Below are 24,043 nucleotides of genomic sequence, written 5' to 3'. Positions count from 1 at the left end.
ATCGAGTACGCGGTCGTGGCCCTAAATTTGACCGCTAATTAGAAAAAGAAAGACATGTTTTTTATTTTAACCCAAAAAAGTGACGCAAGACTCACCCTTTCTTGTTTGACCTTTGATTTCATACACTGAAGCCCTTTGAAAACTCCTTTGACAAGCCCTTAGACATTTCAGTGACATTTGAAATGTCAAGTTACGTTGTCTAGGGTCTATGGATACATTATGGGCACAATGCTGTAGTCGAAGCATCGAGCATAATGCCAGCATAATGGGCATCTGTTCAGCATAAAGAGAATAATAATAATAATAATAATAATAATAATAATACTAATAATAATAATAATAATAATAAGGAAAAAAATTCAATAACTGTAATGAGAAATGTTCACTTTCAAGTGCTTTTAGTAAGGATTTAGCATATTCAAAAGCTTGGTTGCTTTTTTCAAAGCCATAAACTGATCGAAGTATCCTTATCGATGGAGGGTTCCATAGAAATAAGACATTTGACACTTTGATCGAGCGCTTTTGGGCATTACTTCAGATTACTTGTTGTTTATTGCTTGTAAAGTCGTAACTGATGCAATAAAATGTTGTGTTTCTGACTTATGGAGGTGTGTTTTGTCTGCGGGGATGGAAAATGTCATCATATATAACCAAGATCAGTTGAGCATAATGCTACCTCTCGAGCATAATTTTTAGGCATAATGCTGTTGTTTTGTGGGTGACGCTCAAAACATGTCAAAAGCATAATGCCCAGAATTTTCAAGCATGTGTCTCCAGCTAACGTTGTCACTCGACACAATTCCTCTCTAACTATTAGCTGTTCACTTGAATGAACTGAAAACTTCGCTAATCCCCCCTCGTTCATTTGACGCATACTGAAAAATCTTTCGTGAGTAGGCTGATTCAATGATCGGGGGAACTCCCTAACATAGTCTATACAGGTAAGTGCGGCCCCAAAGGGTTGGGTTTTCAGCCATTTTGGTCATAAATAGGGCATCGATTGTGGCCATTTTGGTCATAAATACAGTATGGTTTTTGCACTCTAGTCTTCAACTGGGTATGTTTTTTGTATAAACTAGTTTTTCTGGTCATAAATAGGCGATGGAAAATCGCCGATTTTGGTCATAAATAGGGTAGCGTAAACTTCCGAAAGTAACGACCCTCGTTACTTTCGGGAAGCAAGAAACATTATTTAAAGTTGGTACGCATGAGCTCTTTTTTACGGAATAAAAAACCGGAAAGGGAGGGGGGGGTGGGTTCGCTACTTTGGGAGGGGTCGCTGGGTTGAGCTCGCTACTTTCGGGATTTAATAACGGTCACAAATTTTGACTTTACTTTTGGGGGATCGCTACTTTCGGGGGCTCGTTACTTTCGAAAGTTTACGGTAAGGGTTTTGGGAAGCAAACCGCACATCCCCACCCAATTTTTCTTGGAGTACCCCCCCGGGATTTGATGTCGGGCCAAATTGAGTTTCCTTTGAGTCTGTCGTTGTTCCGATGTGTTTCTGGTGTTTTCTATCACTGCCACAGCTCAGGCAGCTGGACAGTGTCTGAGTGTACTGGGTTTTCCAGGAAACTGAGAGGAGGTCTGCTTGAAAATTTCGTTTAAACTTTCGTTTATCTGATTGTTCGGTCTTGCACGGCTTCTTTGTTAGCCCGGGTTGAATCACCGTAGAGAGCGCTGAAAATAAACACTTTACACCAAGTCTGCAAAAGCGTCTGGTATGATTCGTATTTACCCTGGACGCTAGAAGTTTTTCTTACACGGTTTCTGGTGTTGGTCATGTCTCTAGTTATGTCTGTATTGTAACCTGCACGTCTCAGTGACGTCTTACAAAGAATACGCGGCCTTACGGACGGACAGATTGTCGTTCTCGACATAGGCTCGATTACCAGCCGCTGTTCGGGAAAAGAGCCCGCGCTCCTCCCCCGAACTCACGGTTGGACTCGTGGACTTGGCATTGTTAATTTCAACCAATAAGAAATCTGCCTGCCTGAATCGAGCAGGCTGCATAAATTAGCTTTCTCGCAGTAGCAAAGGAATTGTTCGATATGAAGTGCGATCGCATTAGGGGGATATTTAACCAAATACCGTCAACTGATGAAATCTTACCTGATCTAAACCATAGTAGCATATAGAACACGAAAAATAGTCAACAGACTTATACGTTAGAATCTATATTTGAATCATGTGGTACCAGAATATGAGATAACGAACAAAGTAAACAAAGGGAGGAATAAACGCAAACATCGATTTCAAGAAACAAAACACCCAGTCAAATTGATGTGTACCTTAGTCTTCTTGAAGAGAAACAACACCAGTCTCTGACGAAGCCAGACAAAATTAAATTTTTAAATGAGCCAAAGCAAACCGAACAAGTAAAACATAAACATGGTGTCAACACCATTTACACCAACATATGTGTGACCTTTGACATGACAGTTGCTACAGTATAGTCAAACCGTTCTGCTCTACTTTAAAAAAAAAAAGAAAAAAAAAAAAACCCTTCTATAGAACACAGCATGTAAAGCCCTTCCGCAACAATAATGTGAAAAAAACGCCACAAATTTTACGAGCCGTAGGCGTCATGTGTGCCTGCCTATGATTGTCATCAGATGACATTTCCGGCCACCTGAAGCGTCGCAAGAATTACATTATTTTGAGACGTCACAGACATGCTTTGCCGCTCACGCGTCCAGCCGTCTCTTCTCGGGGAGGAACGTAGACCGGACTCGAGAAAGCGGCGGAAATCGAGCCTATTCTCGACAGTGAAAAGCGCTAAAAGAGAGATTCAGTTGTTGAGCATTTCCAGATACAAGGCTGTAATATCCACCATTACACACAACAGTAGCTTCAAATAAACGGCACGACAGCGAAGACTTCGAATTAGGAACCTTTTTCACGGGAGTATAACGTAGGTTTTAGTCCCGCAGAAACCATGAATTCGAACCAAAGCAGATCTGTCATGTCACGCGAATGTATCATCAGTGTCATGTCTTCACGTGCCGGTCCATGTGATCACAGTGGGCGATGCTCGCTGTGATTGGTTTAAATGTAACCTAATAAAATTGATCAAAGTTCAACGAGAACAGTGAATGAAACCGTTCTGTATCAGAGGTTTTCCGGGCTTTTTCTCGCGACTTCGCCGATCGTGGCTACGGCCTCCGGCAGCCCAAGCGAAGCGAAGTATTTTCGTTTGCCTCGCGCGAGTAAAAACCTCTGGTACCCAGGGAACGTCGAGCCTGACCCGGGCCAGCCTTTATACAGATCAAAAACTGAAAACATGGGCTAGAAAGATGACAAACAAACAAACAACAAAAAAATTGAAAGTATAACAGGTATAACGGATGGTGGTAGGTCCTGATGGAACCCAAAGAAAAGTGAAACAAATGGTTATTTGACTGAAAGTTCCAACCATGAGCTTTTAGGCCACTGTTTACATCTAAGAATTGACGAAATTTCAACCCTTCTCGCCGGGTCAACCCGAGTCTCGACAAGGGTTACCCGGCAAGGGGGGCTGACCCGGCTTGACTACTGCTTTCATGTAAACGCTGATAAAAATTTGACTGTAAAAGGGTTGCCCGCCGCGGCGATTCAACCGGAGGAAAAACCACCCGGGGTCGTGTAGAGGGCCTTACACGGAAATTTCGTAGAATGGTGGAAAGATAACTTCAAAATATCTAGATGCACGTTTGAATATTGTCCGAGTGATTGGTCCGGATTTGGCAAACAAGGATTAACCAATGTCTTTGTGTTTTGCCATGACTCGTACGTAAATTGAAAACAAATGTTGCCGGAAAACGTGATAGAATGAGACCGACGCAATCTGGACACCACGGGATGTGAAATAATATGCGACCGCAAGCGGATGTATCTGTCATCTCGACCTCGATTACCGACTTAAACCATGCCTGATCACATGGTAAAATCGAACTTTTACCTCTGTTATCTTTCTGTTATCTTGAGCGGCGCTCGCACACACACAATGTTTACCAGTAAAAAATCAAGTAAAGCTTAAATATCCATCTTGTAAATGTTGTAAATTAATTCTGGCTGGAAACGCGATTACTGTGAACTGAGGTGTGCAACTTGATCCTCTGACTGCGTAGAGAACCTTTTTTTGTTTGAAAAATGAGAATTAGTTGTTTATTAAAATTTTACTTACCTGCAAACAATAGTGGTCTGTTCTGCTGTCATTTTTAGTGAAATTAGATCGTTGTTCTTATCCTTTGACGCTCCCTTTCCCACGTTGAGTTGTATCCGTTGATCTGGTCGCGGAAAATTATCATAGCTGTCATATTCTGCCTAGATACATCTGGTCATCTGGAAATTACGTTTCTCGGTACGTAGAGTCTGTTCACATTTTGCAATTTTTTGCTCGAGGCTGCAGCGTCAAAATATTTTGTAATTAACATCGTTCTGATCGTTCCCCTATGTTTAGTGTATACTTTGTGTCCAACGGTGGGAAGCGCGGTCAGGATTTGCCGACCCGTTGTTGGAGCGTTTGCTGCCTGAGGTTGAGGTAAGAACTACTTCGAGTTGTAAATAAATGAGCCTATAAATTATTATATTTAATATTGCCAACGTTAAGCAAAGTCCGCGGGAAAAGCCGGCACTGTTTTTCAAACCGTATTCGCAATTATTGTATTTCAAACGCACCCGAACTGCCGAAAGTATAGCTTCATTGAGCTGGTCAAAGGCAAGACCACAAAAGGGTCTAAAATGTTTTCGAACTTGGAAGGGCTTTCGAAGTTGTCTCTTTATCTACTGTGATCTTACTTCCAAGTGCAATTTCTGTCACGACCACTGAGTAAAATCAAATCCTGGTACTGGTACTTTCAATGCGAACATGAACTATGCAGACTATGGAAACACATCTGCCTTTTCTAACAAAACGAGATAGTGTAATGATTGTTGATTATTTTTTCCCCGGCGTATTGTTCCATCAGTTTCTTTACTGTCCGATTGTGTTCTTTATAGAACCGAAAGCTGATTCCCTGTTATTGCCTTTTGGTATAGCCGAAACGTTGCCCGGGAATAGGTGTTAACCAACACTCTACTGTCCCACTCTACTTCGACTGATCTAAAGGCACGGTGCCAATTCAAGAAACAATTCTGATCTAACAACGGCCAGGCAGGATTCTTCTCATATGTGTTATATCTTTATTCGGGCTTATTTGTGCCTTTGTGGAAGTTATGGTTTTTACGGATCTAATAACTGTACTTTGCGATTTAGAAGGGAAAATACATCAGGGCATGCCTTGTCACATGCCAGAAAAGAGCTGAAGGTAATCATGTTAAACTCAAAAATCGTCACTATTTTTTCTCACGGGTTTCCGTTTGTTAATGCGCGTTTTTTCGCACATTTGGTTTTGGTGGACAATGTATTTTGCATCCCTGAGTTGTTACCGGAAATGGAGACCCAGTTTCGACGATGGTACGGAAAGTGAACAAAACCCGAATTCGAATTTTCGTACTCAGTAGTCAGGAACATTTACTTCAATAGGACCCATCCGAACTAGGCTGAATAAATTCGTTCGGCTTTGCTGAAAATTATGAAAAGTCTTATTGCAACCAATTTTCAATTTGGTCAACGTCTCCGCCATTTTAAAATCCAAAATTATTTGATGACCACAAGATGTCAATCACGCAAGAACGTGGACAACTTCTGTAAATTCACCGTCCGCTCTTGAAAAGTGAAATTATCAATGACAGATATTACTGGTCACATTGACCATAAACTGATAACGTGGACATTTTAGGACCTGGAACTGGCCTCTCAGAAGAAATGACCGCTTAGAAGAGGGTGACCATTAAACTGCAAGTTCACGCACTAAACTAAAACAGAATCATCGTACAAGACAAAAAGGCTATGGCTGGGGTTTTCCTACGAAAGTCCGAGTATTAAATTTTCTCTGTACCTTGACTAATGCTGACATAATAATAATATTAATAATAATAATAATGATAATGATAATGATAATGATAATGATAATGATAATGGTAATGGTAATGGTAATGATAATGATACTGATAATGATAATAAAAAGGAACTTGCATCTTACATGTATAGGGTAAAAATTCAGAAATAATAATAATAATAATAATAATAATAATAATAATAATACCTCATATTATATTTTGCCTCAATCACAGGCCCAAATCCTAGGGGATGGTTCTGAATCATGTTTTCCAAGGTGAGTAGCACAATAAAAATTTGAGATAAGACTACTGTTGTGATCTTTTGGTCAGTGCATTTCCTGGATAATGTCACTTTTCATGTCAAGTATTCATGACAAAGATGATAACCGTAACTTAAAATAAGAGAGATTCACATGATGAACACAAAAGCACCTTTTTAATAAGCAAAAATTATTACAAAAGCTTACTACCACCAAGTGACCAGTAAGTTCCCGTATCACTTGTCATGATTACGATGTATACCATTACCGCTTGTAATTTCTCATGGTGAAAACAAAATGTCTCAAGCAGCTCTTTGATTGGTACCAATGATCTGAAATTCCTACCACCAAGTGACCAGTAAGTTCCCGTATCACTTTTCATGATAAAGATGTATACCGTTACTTTGAAGTTCACTTGGTGAAGACAAAATGTCTCAAGTAGCTTTTTGATTAACGAAACTGACTTATGAAATTAAAGACAAAATATCACAAGTAGCTTTTTCATTGGCACCGAATGATTATGAGAAATTACTACCACCAAGTGACCAGTAAGTTCCCATATCACTTTTCATGATAAAGATGTATACCGTTACTTTAAAGTTCACTTGGTGAAGACAAAATGTCTCAAGTGGTTTTTTGATTGGCACCCTATGATTATGAGAAATTACTACCACCAAGTGACCAGCAAGTTCCCGTATCACTATTCATGATCAAGATGTATACCGTTACTTTGAAGTTCACTTGGTGAAGACGAAATATCATAAGTAGCTTTTTCATTGGCAAAAACGATTAGAAATTACTACCACCAAGTGACCAGTAAGTTCCCGTATCACTTTCCATGATAAAGATGTATACCGTTACTTTAAAGTTGACTTGGTGAAGACAAAATGTCTCAAGCAGTTTTTTGATTGGCACCAAATGATTATGAGAAATTACTACCACCAAGTGACCAGTAAGTTCCCGTATCACTTTCCATGGTAAAGATGTATACCGTTACTTTAAAGTTGACTTGGTGAAGACAAAATGTCTCAAGCAGTTTTTTGATTGGCACCAAATGATTATGAGAAATTACTACCACCAAGTGACCAGTAAGTTCCCGTATCACTTTCCATGTTGAAGACAAAATGTCTCAAGCAGTTTTTTGATTGGCACCAAATGATTATGAGATTTTACTACCACCAAGTGACCAGTAAGTTCCCGTATCACTTTCCATGGTAAAGATGTATACCGTTACTTTAAAGTTGACTTGGTGAAGACAAAATGTCTCAAGCAGTTTTTTGATTGGCACCAAATGATTATGAGAAATTACTACCACCAAGTGACCAGTAAGTTCCCGTATCACTTTCCATGGTAAAGATGTATACCGTTACTTTAAAGTTCACTTGGTGAAGACAAAATGTCTCAAGCAGTTTTTTGATTGGCACCAAATGATTATGAGAAATTACTACCACCAAGTGACCAGTAAGTTCCCGTATCACTTTCCATGGTAAAGATGTATACCGCTACTTTAAAGTTGACTTGGTGAAGACAAAATGTCTCAAGCAGTTTTTTGATTGGCACCAAATGATTATGAGAAATTACTACCACCAAGTGACCAGTAAGTTCCCGTATCACTTTCCATGGTAAAGATGTATACCGTTACTTTAAAGTTCACTTGGTGAAGACAAAATGTCTCAAGCAGTGTTTTGATTGGCACCAAATGATTATGAGAAATTACTACCACCAAGTGACCGGTAAGTTCCCGTATCACTTTTCATGATAAAGATGTATACCGTTACTTTAAAGTTGACTTGGTGAAGACAAAATGTCTCAAGCAGTTTTTTGATTGGCACCAAATGATTATGAGAAATTACTACCACCAAGTGACCAGTAAGTTCCCGTATCACTTTCCATGGTAAAGATGTATACCGCTACTTTAAAGTTGACTTGGTGAAGACAAAATGTCTCAAGCAGTTTTTTGATTGGCACCAAATGATTATGAGAAATTACTACCACCAAGTGACCAGTAAGTTCCCGTATCACTTTCCATGGTAAAGATGTATACCGTTACTTTAAAGTTCACTTGGTGAAGACAAAATGTCTCAAGCAGTGTTTTGATTGGCACCAAATGATTATGAGAAATTACTACCACCAAGTGACCGGTAAGTTCCCGTATCACTTTTCATGATAAAGATGTATACCGTTACTTTAAAGTTGACTTGGTGAAGACAAAATGTCTCAAGCAGTTTTTTGATTGGCACCAAATGATTATGAGAAATTACTACCACCAAGTGACCAGTAAGTTCCCGTATCACTTTCCATGGTAAAGATGTATACCGTTACTTTAAAGTTGACTTGGTGAAGACAAAATGTCTCAAGCAGTTTTTTGATTGGCAGCAAATGATTATGAGAAATTACTACCACCAAGTGACCGGTAAGTTCCCGTATCACTTTCCATGGTAAAGATGTATACCGTTACTTTAAAGTTGACTTGGTGAAGACAAAATGTCTCAAGCAGTTTTTTGATTGGCACCAAATGATTATGAGAAATTACTACCACCAAGTGACCAGTAAGTTCCCGTATCACTTTCCATGGTAAAGATGTATACCGCTACTTTAAAGTTGACTTGGTGAAGACAAAATGTCTCAAGCAGTTTTTTGATTGGCACCAAATGATTATGAGAAATTACTACCACCAAGTGACCGGTAAGTTCCCATATCACTTTTCATGATAAAGATGTATACCGTTACTTTAAAGTTGACTTGGTGAAGACAAAATGTCTCAAGCAGTGTTTTGATTGGCACCAAATGATTATGAGAAATTACTACCACCAAGTGACCGGTAAGTTCCCGTATCACTTTTCATGGTAAAGATGTATACCGCTACTTTAAAGTTGACTTGGTGAAGACAAAATGTCTCAAGCAGTTTTTTGATTGGCACCAAATGATTATGAGAAATTACTACCACCAAGTGACCAGTAAGTTCCCGTATCACTTTCCATGGTAAAGATGTATACCGCTACTTTAAAGTTCACTTGGTGAAGACAAAATGTCTCAAGCAGTGTTTTGATTGGCACCAAATGATTATGAGAAATTACTACCACCAAGTGACCGGTAAGTTCCCGTATCACTTTTCATGATAAAGATGTATACCGTTACTTTAAAGTTGACTTGGTGAAGACAAAATGTCTCAAGCAGTTTTTTGATTGGCACCAAATGATTATGAGAAATTACTACCACCAAGTGACCAGTAAGTTCCCGTATCACTTTCCATGGTAAAGATGTATACCGTTACTTTAAAGTTGACTTGGTGAAGACAAAATGTCTCAAGCAGTTTTTTGATTGGCAGCAAATGATTATGAGAAATTACTACCACCAAGTGACCGGTAAGTTCCCGTATCACTTTCCATGGTAAAGATGTATACCGTTACTTTAAAGTTGACTTGGTGAAGACAAAATGTCTCAAGCAGTTTTTTGATTGGCACCAAATGATTATGAGAAATTACTACCACCAAGTGACCAGTAAGTTCCCGTATCACTTTCCATGGTAAAGATGTATACCGCTACTTTAAAGTTGACTTGGTGAAGACAAAATGTCTCAAGCAGTTTTTTGATTGGCACCAAATGATTATGAGAAATTACTACCACCAAGTGACCGGTAAGTTCCCATATCACTTTTCATGATAAAGATGTATACCGTTACTTTAAAGTTCACTTGGTGAAGACAAAATGTCTCAAGCAGTTTTTTGATTGGCACCAAATGATTATGAGAAATTACTACCACCAAGTGACCAGTAAGTTCCTGTATCACTTTTCATGGTAAAGATGTATACCGTTACTTTAAAGTTGACTTGGTGAAGACAAAATGTCTCAAGCAGTTTTTTGATTGGCACCAAATGATTATGAGAAATTACTACCACCAAGTGACCAGTAAGTTCCCGTATCACTTTCCATGGTAAAGATGTATACCGTTACTTTAAAGTTCACTTGGTGAAGACAAAATGTCTCAAGCAGTTTTTTGATTGGCACCAAATGATTATGAGAAATTACTACCACCAAGTGACCAGTAAGTTCCCGTATCACTTTTCATGATAAAGATGTATACCGTTACTTTGAAGGTCACTTGGTGAAGATAAAGTGTTTCAAGTAGCTTTTTGATTGGTGAAACTGACTTATGAAATTACTACCACTAAGTGACCACTAAGTTCCCGTATCACGTTCCATGGTAAAGATGTATACCGTTACTTTAAAGTTCACTTGGTGAAGACAAAATATCATAAGTAGCTTTTTAATTGGCAGAAATGATTAGAAATTACTGCCACCAAGTGACCAGTAAGTTCCTGTATCACTTTTCATGATGAAGATGTATGCCATTACTTTGAAGTTCAGTTGGTGAAGACAAAATGTCTCTAGTAGCTTTTTGATTGGCGAAACTGACTTATGAAACTTCTACCACCAAGTGACCAGTAAGTTTCCCTATCACTTTCCGTGATAAAAATGTATACTGTTACTTTGAAGTTCACATGTTGAACTCGACAAAATGTCAGAAGCAGCCTTATAATCGGCACAAATGATTAGAAGTTGCCACTACCAAGTGATCAGTACCTTCCCATGAGTGACTGTTCTTGATAAGGGACAAAACTAGCAGACCAGTCAGTTCCCAGAAAGTTTCTGGCCTCTATGAAATGAAGTAGTAAATTACTGTTACTTTGAGTTTGAAATGTTGCTTCCCAGAAAACAGTTTGTGCTGCAATGTGTTGTTTTGTGCTTATTGCAAATTGTTATGTTGTCCATCTGGTTGCCATAAAAAGGTATGTCTCTATAAAGTCACATAGCTGTTCATATGTGTACATGTAGGTGTAAAGGACTGCATATTATACCGGCCTTAGTACTAAAAATATATCTAATACCATGACATATAATTAATTGAAACTCTATTGCAGTTGATACTGAATTACCCAACCTAATTACAAAATGTACATACAAGGAGGACATGTATCATTTTACCACGACTGCTATTAATCTCACAATCTGATTAGGTAATTTGCTGTTGTCACGCAATGCCTTCTTCAGCTTGCACTCTGAAAAAAAACATTTTTTTTGACATTGATTTGTTGTGGACTCACTTGGCTGCGCCTCTTGAGTCCACAACATTTTGATCACTGTGATGACGTTATCGTTGTTGATAAGAGCGCAGACCACGATAAACCACATTCAATTTCTTAAATTTATAATAATTAATGAGAATAAAAATGAAAACAACAATGATAATAGTACTCTTAAAGATAATAATGATAATAGTAAATGCAAACTGTACCGAAATGAAAGGTATACAGTGGAGTTACATGTACTAGGGAAACAACTTTTGGTTTGAGTCATTGGGGGTTTGAGAAATGAGGAATTCACTCTTGTTTTTATCTAGGTTTTTTGTAAATCTAATCCATAGGAGAGCTTGTATTGTACTGCACTGGTTATTAATTCATGTGCTATGTTAAAACCATTTGTATGGTCCCAGACAATGCTAATGTTATCAATGAAAATGACCAAGGAGTATAAACAATTCAATCAATCAATCAAGCACTCTCAATCAGTCAATTAAATCAATCAATAGCATAAGTTTAATTTTGACACTGACAGTGTGTTTCAGCAGCATGGTTGTTCAGAAACATAGGAAAATCGGAAACTTGTTATTGCAAAAAATAGGAAAATTAGGAACTTTCTTTGAAAAAATAGGAAAATCAATGCTATTTTGATGGACTAAGATAGTTTCCCTGCAACCCATCAGCTATGTCAGTCTGCCACTTTAGTCAGTGATGCAACAGTTTGGCATAAGGACATGTATGGATAACTAATATATTTTCCATGGTTTAATGTACAATGTTATTATCTGTTGACTCTAACACAAGTCACCTGAACTACATTAATAAATGTAGTAGATAAAAGAGGTGTAGAAGAAAATCATTGCAAAAATATGTTTCAAACAGTAAGTCTAACTTATGGAAAGAAATCCAGTAAGCAACAGAGAACAAAGAATGAATTACTGTCACTAACAGTTTTGTTGATTAATTTTATATCATCAAAGTCATGACACCGATTGTTTAATTATAAGTCGACATGTACATCTGAAACACCCAGTAAGGCTTAAATCTATTTTTAATTTTGTAACACATGCTTGACCAAAAAAAGGAAAAATAGGAGGTTTCACTTCAACAAAATAGAAGAAATAGGAAACTGGTCAAAAAATAAGGGGAAAAAATAGGAACTGGACATGCTGCACTGATTTAGGCTAGTCAATTAATGATCAATCAATAATTAACACTAAACTTGTCCCAGAAATTATTGATATCATTTAGTGTATGAATGGTCCCAAAAACACACACTATTTATCACAGGGCTTGAAAAAAGTGCCGTCCGTTTGTCCGGGACTAGTAGATTTTCCTCCTGGGCAAGTAACTTTTCGTTGTCACTTAATTATCTGATCGCCAAGGACCCAGGTCTTGGTTAATGAGGTCTAATAATACCTGGTGTAACAAAACCTTGCAATGAAGTCATATATAGTATAAAGGAAAAAAAAAGTCAAGCCAGTTTCACATATATCTGCCATTAATATATACATTGCTGTATGTGTAGGCTTTCATTGAAAGAACTTCACCATTTTTTACTCAAAATCTAGCCCTCCAATTATAATACATGTAGCTCATAAAGTGAGTCTTTTGGTTTAAAACTACTACATCAATGCAGATGATTTAAATCTTTCTTGTAAAGAGTCAGGAGAGCACACTTTCGGGTAAAAGTGATGAAACATCATTTCATGAAATATCATCTCAATTTATTTATGTATGCTACTTTGTAAGCTGCAGAAACAAAGCAGCTTAAAAAAATTTCAGGATTGAATTGAATTCCAAGGCAACCCATGACCACTGTAATTCTTCCACTTGCTCTACCAACTGAATTGTTGACTGAAGTCAGTTTTATGCCACAAAAACAAGACAGTCTAAACAAAAACACCTTTATAACAATTATCTTGATACTTTTAAAATTTTAATTAATTTGTGGCATGCCCATATTGTTCTGATGCAAGAAATGTAGCTTTTATATTTCTGATGCCACCCTTAGTTGAAGTCTCATGGGGTGGGCAAGAAAAGAGTGATTTTCTGCCCATCTGATTATTTCATTTACTTGTTAGTTATTTCTTCACAGTTGTTTTCTGTGAATAGCCAATGACACAATATATAATTAGGTCATAAAGTTTAAGGATAAAACCCTTACTGAGAAAAATATAGACAAAGTAATTCTATGCTTAAAAGGAACTTGTAACAAATTAACCAAATGTTGTCTCTTGCACACTGACTAACTTCAATTTCTACACCATAAGTATAAGCTATCTACTATATTTGTATCTGAATCTTTTAGTGGTCATTTGCTTAATTTTCTTTGTCTGTTTACAGCAATATCCTACTGATTTGGTGGCATACAGAAAATTTTTCCGTAAACCAGAGCCAAGCTATATATTCCTACCCAAATCTTCAAAAAAGTTGAGGAAAAGAAACAAGTCCCCAGCAAGTTGTATACCCTCAAACCATAAAAATGGAAAGGTAAATTATCATGTCAGCAAACTATCATGAAGGCATTGTTTTTGTAAATGCTCAAATACCTTCTTCTCCAGGGGTTTATTTAGAAAATGACATTCCATACCACTGTTACTTATTCAAGAGGAGGGTTTTTTTTACGTGCTTCAGAGTGAATTAACCAACACTTAATTATTTTAGCAACCAAGGAAACACCTTATGTTTTGAAGACATTGGTGGAAAATTAAGGGTAAACTTTCGATAGTTATGAAAAAACTCGAGGAAGGCCGTAATTTATTGATAGTATTCTGCAGATTTGATATTTTAAGTCCGAATAATCTTGGTCACATTGTTTCCTTTTGCAGTCACATTTTCCAATTCTTCTCTGAAAAAAAGTGTTGTGCATAAGTTACCATGTTTGACATGTGATGTAAAGCATAATTAATTTAATTTGTATCTGGTCATAGGCTAAAGCCCATGTAAGCAGAAAGAAATGCAAGAGATTACCTCCATCTGACACATATGGGAGCACACTAGACTTTGATTCTCCTGTATTAGATTCATTTTCTGAAGATGATTCTCATCCTGTCGATAAGTAAGTGTACAAGTCAAACAGTCTTTTTCATGTTTGTGGAGGCAGTCTGGCTGCGTGGTTAGAGCACTGGAATTGAAATCCGTAGGTCCCGGGTTCAAATCCTGCTCTGACCACTAGCTGATGTTGTTCTCGGTGGCTCCGAGTTCAATTCTCGGCTACACTTGTAAATTATAGCCAACTGGTATGACTCCCACCAGCTGGGATTCTCAACCTAGTTATGTTTATTTCAATATTTATTTATCATTGATTGTTTACATATTGGTCCTGAAAAGCCCCAATGGGGAGTGGCCAATTAAGTGTACATTTTTTCTATATATTATTTTTTTCTGGGCTCATAACGGCTTTAACCTGCAACCAGCTGGTAACATATTTCACCTTCCCATCTACTTTTTCTTTTCAGTCATTTCATGTAAATGATTAAATAAATCCCATGAAGGCAGGGATACATTGGCCAGGATAAAACCCTGGATAATGTCAAAAAAAATTGTTGTACATTCAATGGAATGCTTAGCTAGCATTGGTTTATTCAGTATAATTATTCCCTGGAACTACAGTGTACATTTCTCAGATGTATCTTGAGTCTGAGGTTATTTTATATGTGTTCATGTAGTGATTGAGGAAAAAAACAAATTGTGCCAGATTCGCAATGCGGTGGGCAAGCATGCAGGTTCACAGGGCCACACAAGTGAGAATCTTTCAAGGATCCTCGAGCATCTTAACCAAGATCCTCAAAGATCTGGTCAAGAACATTATCTTTAAGGATCTTAAGCAAGTGTTAAAAAGTTATAATAGTTGTAAGATCCTAAAAGATCCTGTAAAGTTTTTCAGCAGGACAACAGGCTGTTTGAACAACAAATTAGTTCCCATATTGTGATAAACCAGCAAAGAGGTATCCACTGTACTATTATAACAGGGTACTGCTAAATGGGTTCCTTAGCTTACATACAGTTTGTTTTTGTTTATTAATAGGATGACATTTATAGTGTTTCATACCCAGTATACAATAAAAATGTGTCTACCAAGCCATACAAGTGTTGAGCAACTTCAATTAAAACTGTATACCCTAACAGAGATTCCACCCCGGAACCAGAGACTGTTTTATCAGGACACACTGGTAGGTCAATAACCAAATAGCCACTGTGGGTACCCAGCCATGACTGGCCATAGACCTCTGAGTGATGACTTGAGAAATTCCCCAAGGATGGGACATAGTAACTGAGCATTCACTCAGGACAAAATAAGCAGTGTAATTCTCTTCTAATAGCTGTGACAACAATTTCAAAATCATGTTGTAGAGCAAATCTAAAGACCATAATTGTTTTACCACACAATAGTGATCTATTTTAAGTAAGGGAAAAAACTGCCCTTTGAATTCATTCTACTTCAATTTCCTTACAGATTACATCTGCTCATAACCTAGCAGACTTCAAATGTGATGTCACGTCCTTAGCACTGGTAAAGGGTCCTGTCTTTGGAGGAGGTAATATTCAAATGTGTACCAAAATAAACTACTAGCATCTAAGAAAATGTTATTTTTTTGAAGGACAAGTTAAAGTAATATTTGGTTGCAAAATTAATTTTTTTCATTATACTGGGGTAAATTCATTTGCTCATTTTGTCACTTAACCTCATCATGCTCTTAGCAGAACCAATGCTGACTTCCACACATGTTGTACTCACTGCACAATAAACCACTACTGTTGGTATTGATTATTGTTGGTTAAGTTGAATAAGAAACTCACAACTCAAATTTGGTTTTAATAAACTGATACCTTAAAAAAACTGATCAATTTTTTTTTCTAGGTAAAGAAACAGAAAACCAATTTTCTCTAGAAGCCCTAACCGAGTGGTTGTGCAGCAGTTATGAGGAGACAGACAAATCCTGGTACATTTCTAAAGACAACCTTTTCAGAGAAGCCATCGACTACTTCAAGGTTTCAGACACTGCATCCAATAAAAGAATTTTTTTTGAGATAATAGGCCGCAATATCTTTGGAAAGATCCCAGAGTTCATGACAGTTAATCTTAAATCGAAGAAACAAATAAGAGGGCTGCAGAAAAGAGGGGTGCGACCAGGTAGTAATGCTGCACAATCAGCAAGAGACCGCAATTCAACAGAAATGAAATGTGAAATTAAAAATGATAGCAGAGAAGGTGAAAATGAAAGGAATGTCAACAGTGGAGTGGTCAGTGAAGATATTGAAGGTGTAACAATTGACACTGAGGTAGAGAAAACTGGTGGAAATAAAGAAGACAAGATAGGAAGAGAAGATGAAAATGAAAGGAATGTCAACAGTGAAGCAGTCAGTGAAGATATTGAAGGTGTAGTGACTGACTCTGAGATAGACCAAACTGGTGGAAACAAAGAAAACAAGATAGGAAGAGAAGATGAAAATGAAAGGAATGTCAACAGTGGAGCAGTCAGTGAAGATATTGAAGGTGTAATGACTGACATTGAGATTGAGCAAACTGGTGAAAACAAAAAAGACAAGATAAGAAGAGAAGATGCAAATGAAAGGAATGCCCATGGTGGAGCAGTCAGTGAAGATACTAAAGGTGTAACAATTGACACTGAGAAAGAGCAAACTGGTGGAAACAAAGAAGAGAAGTTAGGAGTAGAAGATGCAAATGAAAGGAATGCTTGTGGTGGAGCAGTCAGTGAAGATACTAAAGGTGTAACAATTGACACTGAGAAAGAGCAAACTGGTGGAAACAAAGAAGAGACGTTAGGAGTAGAAGATGAAGAAGAAAGGAATGTCCATGGTGGTGCAGTCAGTGACTATATTAAAGGTGTAATTATTGACACTGAGATAGAGCAAACTGGTGGAAACAAAGAAAAGGAAGAGAAGATGCAAATGACAAATAACAAGAATGTCAAAGGTAGAGAGAGAAGAAGAGAAGATGCAAATGAAAGGAATGCCCATGGTGGAGCAGTCAGTGGAGATATTGAAGGTGTAATGACTGACACTGAGATAGAGCAAACTGGTGGAAACAAAGAAGAGAAGTTAGGAGTAGAAGATGAAAATGAAAGGAATGCTCGTGGTGGAGGAGTCAGTGAAGATATTGAAGATGTAACAATCGACACAGAGAAAGAGCAAACTGGTGGATACAAAGAAGACAAAATAGGAAGAGAAGATGCAAATATAAGGAATGTCAACGGTGGAGCAGTTAGTGAAGATACTGAAGGTGCCATGACTGACACTGAGATAGAGCAAACTGGTGGAAACAAAGAAGAGAAGATAGGAGTAGAAGATGAAAATGAAAGGAATGCTGGTGGTGTAGCAGTCAGTGTAGATATTGAACATGTAACAATTGACACTGAGAAAGAGCAAACTGGTGGATACAAAGGAGACAAAATAGGAAGAGAAGATGCAAATATAAGGAATGTCAACGGTGGAGCAGTTAGTGAAGATATTGAAGGTGTCATGACTGACACTGCGATAGAGCAAACTGGTGGAAACAAAGAAGAGAAGATAGGAGTAGAAGATGAAGAACAAAGGAATGTCCATGGTGGAGCGGTCAGTGACGATATTGTAGGTGTAACAATTGACACTGAGATAGAGCAAACTGGTGGAAACAAAGAAGACAAGATAGGAAGAGAAGATGAAAAAGAAAGGAATGTCAACAGCAAAGCCGTCAGTGAAGATATTGAAGGTGTAACAATTGACACTGAGAAAGAGCAAACTTGGTGGGACCTGAATGCAATGAAAATGAAATGTGATGGCGACCTTGATTCAGATGATATGGATCAGGCAGATGAAGTAACACTAAAACACACATGTACTATTGCTAGTGCTGAGGATATGTTTTGTAACAAGGTAATGCTGTCAAGTAGACAGTGGAACAATGCAAATGTCAAGGATCTAAAGCCTCAAGAGTTAGATTGCCAGAATTTTAAACAGTACTTGTCTTTTTCTGTTCCTAAACCACTGCCACGAGTAAACAGTGAAGAAAGGATGGCGATTTACCAGTCATCTGGTTACTCAACCAGCCACTCAAACAACTGTCTGAGGGCATTCCTGATCAAGGCCTTCCCACCAGTTCAGGTGTGCAACGCTGCAGCAAAAGATTTTAGCAGCTTAACTTTCCCTAGTGATGTCCTGCCACAGTTCACTGGTACATGCTACAGCTCCATTAGGAATCGAACCAGATTCTCTATACAATGTGTGGTGTGCCCTCTCTACCAAGAAAGATGTACCAGACAAGGTGTTTTCTCAAAAGTGTCTAGTTGTGGAGGTAAAGATCTAGATGGAATCTCGCAGGCCATGATACACCATAAGCTCCGTCTGCACCAGTCGGCATTAGCATACTTCAGTGGCTCTTCTGCAACAGTCACAATGGTGGAATCGAACGTCAATAGGGATGTTCGCCAAACACAACAGAGAACTATTTTCCAGGCCCTAAAACTGAATGAGTCCAACACTACAAGTAAGGTTGCACATTGTCTTGGCTTCTTCGAAAATCAAGAAATAGTGGAATCCTACAAAGACAGTTCTGGTATAAGACGGATGACAGCCAAAACATTGTTTCAACGAGAAAGGAGTAAAGGAAAGTTCCAGTGCTTCCACAAGGTTGGACATGAAAAATGTTTAACATGGGCAGGATGGAAAGAGATACATCCAGAGGAAGCCGCAAAGTTGACTGAGAGTAGATCAAGCAGGGCAGCATATGTAACAGTTAACAGGAAAGTTAATTATGATGGAAAAAGCATCCAAGTCAAAGCAGCAATCAAGAGTTTAGACCCTCCATGTTCTGGTAAACCTAGCAGAAACATCAATCACCCATTCACTTGTGATAACTGTTACAACCTTCAGCATTATCTGTTGGATCTACACAAGAAAAGGTCTCAAGCAAAACTGACACAGAAGGGAGAAGGAAGAGTAGGAAAAAGAGGTTTTCGCCTTGATTATGCAACACAGACTGAGTTAAAGGAAAAACTGCATACAATAACTTCAGAGAAGAGGAATTTGGAGAAAACAGTCGTAACAAGGATGCAGCAAAGAGATGTGCTGAGCTGGGAGGAGATGCTGCATAACAGTTGCAAGCATGGTTATCAAGAGAAACTGATTGTTGACTTACTTGCATTGTTTAGAGAGGATATAGACGTAAAAAAACCCGTGCAAGTCACAGTTCTCACCAACCTCGTGGGAAAACTTAAAGGAAATGTCAATCACAAATACATACCACTCATAAAAATGATTGCCAAGTTACACAAAACACGACTTGGGGAGACCAACTACGATCTAATGAGTGTAAGTATGTAATCTGCAATACAGCAAAAACGCCTGTATTTAAAAATAAACATGTTGATTAAGAATCTAAGCCAAGATTTGCCTTCTAGACCCATTGTACATTGAGAACCTCTTTTAGCCTAAAAGTTTGGTGTAGAAGCTTCTATGTGGTTTTGGGGTTTTGAATATCATGAATATACCAATGAATTAGGAATATGGCACGGTTATTATAAATGACATTTTTTTCATTCCTCAGAGTAACACTGATTTCCTGAAACAGAAGTTTGTATATTATGGCTACAATGAAAACCTCATGTTAATTTTATTTTTCCTCTCTTCTTCAGAGTATGTTTGGCCTTCCTTGTAGCACTACCTGTGACAGTTACATGCTCAAAGAAAAACTTCAGCCAGGCTTTAATCTTCCTGTCATTAAACATGCAGCTCAACTATACAATGGTGCACCAGTGATTGAAGCTAGTGATGAAGCAAGGGCTCTTAGGTAAGATCTGTATACCTGTTACATATACAGCAGCCTTTCAAATAGCATTGTCATGCAATAGCACATTGTTGAATAGACATGTATTAAAAACTGGATCATTGGATAATGCAATTCTTTCGCTGGCTTAGCCATCATGAGTTCTATGTTAATGAATTTAACCTTAATGGAAGCTCACAAAAACATCACAATTGACCACATCAGATTCTGTATTTAATATCTTGCCAAGTATTTACAGTATTGCAGATTTAATATCACATCTCTTAATCATTTGAAAGGGCAAAAAGGTAGTTTCCAGAAAAAAATAGGCTGGCTCCATGGAAACTAATATTAAATTTACAGAATTTTAATCAGCAGAACTTGGTAAAAATAAAAAGTAAAAATTTGAGAGAAACAAAAAATACTGTTAAACTCTGCTGTTCGAATTTGTTGCAGAAAGAAACATTTCTCATGTATATATGAGCAGACGCATCCTAAAAACAAAACAGAAATCGAGAAAACCTAGAATTAACAATAATTTTTTGCGAGACGTTAACAGAAAGATTGCGTTTCAGTCACCATGGCAACTGCACAAATGTGCAAATTGCAGTCTGGAACGAACGCTGCAAAGCAAACCTTTTATCCAAAGTTTCTGAGCTCTACGCTTCGTAAGTTGGCTTAATACACATAAGCCTTAAGTTTCATTCAAGAATTAAGTGAGATTCTAAAAGTAACCAAGACTCGGCAGGATTGTAGATTACCGGGCCACTCATCTGCATCTTATTGAATTTGAATGGTTCCTTTTGTTTCTGTATGCTTCGTTCTTAAAGGCAGTGAGACATGTGTAATTAAGTGGCCCGGTATTGTAAAATCGCTCCAAACTGGCGATCCGAGGAGTATTTAGTCGAATTTGGACACACGTCTTCACATCGAGAACGCGTGTAAAACGACACGTGGGAACGTTTACCCATAATTCCTGCTCCGAATTTCAAGATAATTCTGGAACTTACTTCCTTAATTATTTACGATACCTCCTGCGTTATTTTCCTCCCCAAAAACCATCTTCAGAATCTCTTAGATTCGTTGTGGTGTCTCCACCATTACGAAAGGGCTTGACGATAGAAGAATGGTCATGTATACCATATTCAAGTGTCTTGGATCAAAATCAGCCAGTGATTGGGTCATTGATTATACTCCATCCGATTCATGTAGTACAAATTTGATAGAAATCGGAATTAACGCGATTTTTTGGCAAGGTATTTTCCTATGGAGCACTGGTGACCTCCCGATCACAGAGCGAACAGTAGTGGCAAACGAAACTAATAGCGTCGGAACGTTCCTCGAACGAATATAGTCAAAAGAATTAGTCTCGAAGTGTCCTTCTTTGAAAAAGCTTAGATTTTGGTGACCAGATTTGTCTGAGTGAGCAGGGAACAGGGCGCAGTAGTGAGAGCGCTCGCCTCCTACAATTTGGCCCGGGTTCGATTCCGGCCCGGTACCATATCTGGATTGAGTTTGTTGTTGGTTCTCGCCTTGCTCCGAGGGTTTTCCTCCGGGTTTTCCGGTTTTCCTCCTCCACGAAATCATCACTACAAATTCCATTTGGACCAGGATAGAGGGCCCGCATGAAAACCAACTAAGGCTGATGTGGTTACCTCTCTAAATATTGCAGTTTAGAGGCGAACATTTTATAGAAGAAGGTCGCCAAAAGGCGATCTCTGAAAACCTTGAGCTTGCAGCGCTGTGATAGAATTGAAAATCTGAATAGAACAAGTGCCCCAGTGACCACTGCTGACCTGTTTCCCGCAGGGATAACTAATACATTGATTCGACACATTGATGCATTTGATTCGTTGGTCGTTGTCTCACCAGGGGACCCTCGTCACCGTAAATGTCTAATTACTGATTAAGCACAAACTCCTTGTATGCCTAAGTCACTGAATATACCATAATTGTGTAGACCACATATATCAGCTAGTAAAATATGTTTCCTTGTAATGCAGATTCCTCCAGGCAGTCCAGAATGAAAGTGGGGATGTTACGTTAATCGGAAAATGCTGGAATGCTGATGTTGACAAATGGGACAATGATGTTCTTAGAATTCCAAAGAAAGATGAGAGCAAAGGTACGATTATAGCTATGTCAGTAAGTTTCTTTTGCTCCTGAGTCGCCCTGGAACACTTGGCCCAGATTAAGGGTGTTTTGCGGAAGGGAAATCCAAGATTGTATTCTTAAATCCAAAAACGGATATTGAGTCTCTTTACAAACAGGTTAATCCAGGATCGCTCGTCTAATGGTGCATCAAAGGAACCGAAGAATCCACTCCGCGCGAGGATTCTTTGTTTGCTTTGATGGGCGGTGCAAATGGCGGCTGTGGTCTGAGAACCCTGTGATATTATATTCTGGATGGCGACTCGTTCCAGTAAAAACACGATAAAATATATAATAAACAAATATAACATAAACAATTTCTTATCATTTTATGCCAGTGGCAGATCTAGGGGAGGGGCCCGGGGGGCCCGCCTCTCCCTTATTTGGGGTAAAAAAGGAAGAAATCACAGAACAAAGAAAAGCCAGCAGGGCAATCAAAACAACACCGGGCCCCCCTCTTAGCTTAAGGTCTGGATCCGCCGCTGTATGCTACAGTACGTTCACTGACTTCTAGAGAGCAATTGCGAAATCGGTAAAAGCACAGCAATGATGAATCCTTTTTCAAGCAAAATAAAGTCGTGTAATAAAATGTGGGTATAGGAGCTCTCCAGGTATGGCCACTTATACAGGTAACCGTATCGAAGACAGGCAATATGGGACTAAAAAAGGGTGACCGCAACTGCTTAACAGAGGTGACCGGTCAATACAGGTAGCAAGACACAACGTTTCTTTGAGCGGAAATTCTGGGCTATGATAGATGAAAGTAGACTCTTGAACACTTTCTCTACCTATTTAAAATATTATTTAGTCGTCTTTTGAAAGCAGTATTTTTCTATTCTCCTTGACAGTGCCTCTTTAAAAGATGCAACATTTCAAAAATTCCCTACTGAACTTTCGCTGTTAGGAGCAAGGTTCTAGGTGTCATATTGAAGTTCTCTGATGATTATGGACTTTTTATTTGAAGGTGATGAAGATGACTTTGCGTCCCTTAAGAGAATGGTGGATGAAATCATTGCAAGCCGACAGTTAGCTTCTAAAGTTGCTATACACAATTTGTGTAACCTAACAGGTCAAGTATCTCAGCCTCTAGTATATCTTATGTGGCCAACACCAAACAGCGGTTACGGTGGCTCCCATCTTCTGAAAATTTGGAGAAAGGTTATACAACACTGTGCAGCAAATAATGTTAACCTTGTTGGACACTGTTGACTCGGCTGGTTTTTCTCTCTCAGCATCTGTGCAGCTCATGACACCAACAGAATCTGCAGTTGCTGAGGGTATTAACTATTTAGGCCTTGATGTTCCAGATGAAAAATTTGTTGCCCCATACTTTTGGAAGCTGCCTAGTATTGCGTATGGAGACTATGACCATTTAAGGAGAACATTTCTGCGTGTACTGAAATATAGCACTCGAAATCTCACATTCTACAAAGATGCACGTGGAAGTGCTGTAGCCACAATCAATCACCTTCATGAACTGATGCATATATGTAAAGAAAAAGGTCAGAGTGTTCCATTCTCAGCAAACGATCTTCTCCTAATAAGTTTTTTTGACCAACGACCAGACACGGCCAATAGAATCTTTACACTAAAGGTTGTCGATATGCTTCATAAATATGTCAAGGGCTCGGAAGGAACTTGCCTCTATATTACTGCTGTACATTTTTTAACTGAACCTTTCTTCAATGCGAGCTATGGTTCTCCAGAAGAAATCCAAAAGGCTCTCTCAACAGGAATTACAATCTTGCGACTTTGGAAAAGATACCTTGAAATCAAGAAAATGAAGCTCCACTCCCAAAAAAATGCAGCTAAAATCAAAGAAAGGCGAGGAAACTTCATTACATATGGAGCCTACACAACAT

The 24,043-nt window shown here is 38.4% G+C and overlaps 2 protein-coding genes and 1 long non-coding RNA gene across 3 annotated transcripts; 2 read left to right on the top strand and 1 right to left on the bottom strand.

Moving 5' to 3' along the window:
* The first annotated feature begins 1,948 nt into the window (after window positions 1–1,948).
* LOC149108879 (uncharacterized) lies at window positions 1,949–18,273 on the top strand. The gene is made up of 9 exons (XM_089294564.1): window positions 1,949–4,342; window positions 4,442–4,522; window positions 6,157–6,197; window positions 13,610–13,756; window positions 14,197–14,324; window positions 15,294–15,438; window positions 15,723–15,804; window positions 16,128–18,225; window positions 18,264–18,273. Exons 3-9 carry the CDS (start codon window positions 6,186–6,188, stop codon window positions 18,271–18,273), a joined length of 2,622 nt encoding a protein of 873 aa, XP_089150690.1. The 5' UTR covers window positions 1,949–4,342; window positions 4,442–4,522; window positions 6,157–6,185.
* Window positions 18,248–24,040, top strand: LOC149108877 (uncharacterized). Its single transcript, XM_089293625.1, has 4 exons — window positions 18,248–19,576; window positions 19,900–20,054; window positions 22,034–22,155; window positions 23,146–24,040. Exons 1-4 carry the CDS (start codon window positions 18,281–18,283, stop codon window positions 23,388–23,390), a joined length of 1,818 nt encoding a protein of 605 aa, XP_089149751.1. The 5' UTR covers window positions 18,248–18,280; the 3' UTR covers window positions 23,391–24,040.
* On the bottom strand, window positions 20,243–22,038 carry LOC149108878 (uncharacterized). The gene is made up of 2 exons (XR_016208435.1): window positions 21,041–22,038; window positions 20,243–20,524 (listed from the first exon to the last, which is right to left on the bottom strand). It is a non-coding gene; the product is annotated as an uncharacterized LOC149108878 (long non-coding RNA).
* Window positions 24,041–24,043: the final 3 nt, after the last annotated feature.

This window comes from Orbicella faveolata, unplaced genomic scaffold, assembly GCF_042242905.1.
Source record: "Orbicella faveolata isolate gen_17 unplaced genomic scaffold, um_ofav_v1 contig_25, whole genome shotgun sequence".
In the NCBI taxonomy this organism is placed as follows: domain Eukaryota; kingdom Metazoa; phylum Cnidaria; class Anthozoa; order Scleractinia; family Merulinidae; genus Orbicella; species Orbicella faveolata.
The sequence above is the reverse complement of the archived record's forward strand: the minus strand, read 5'-3'. Positions and strand labels throughout refer to the sequence as shown.

Bases quoted from the DNA above. Each gene is read 5' to 3' on its own strand.
- LOC149108879 (XM_089294564.1), top strand. The intron at 14,325-15,293 runs GTAAGTGTACAA...GTTTATTAATAG, and splicing joins GATTCTCATCCTGTCGATAA to GATGACATTTATAGTGTTTC. The intron at 15,805-16,127 runs GTAATATTCAAA...TTTTTTTTCTAG, and splicing joins GGGTCCTGTCTTTGGAGGAG to GTAAAGAAACAGAAAACCAA.
- LOC149108877 (XM_089293625.1), top strand. From the start codon at position 18,281: ATGGCGATTTACCAGTCATCTGGTTACTCAACCAGCCACTCAAACAAC. The intron at 19,577-19,899 runs GTAAGTATGTAA...TCTCTTCTTCAG, and splicing joins CCAACTACGATCTAATGAGT to AGTATGTTTGGCCTTCCTTG. The intron at 20,055-22,033 runs GTAAGATCTGTA...CTTGTAATGCAG, and splicing joins GATGAAGCAAGGGCTCTTAG to ATTCCTCCAGGCAGTCCAGA.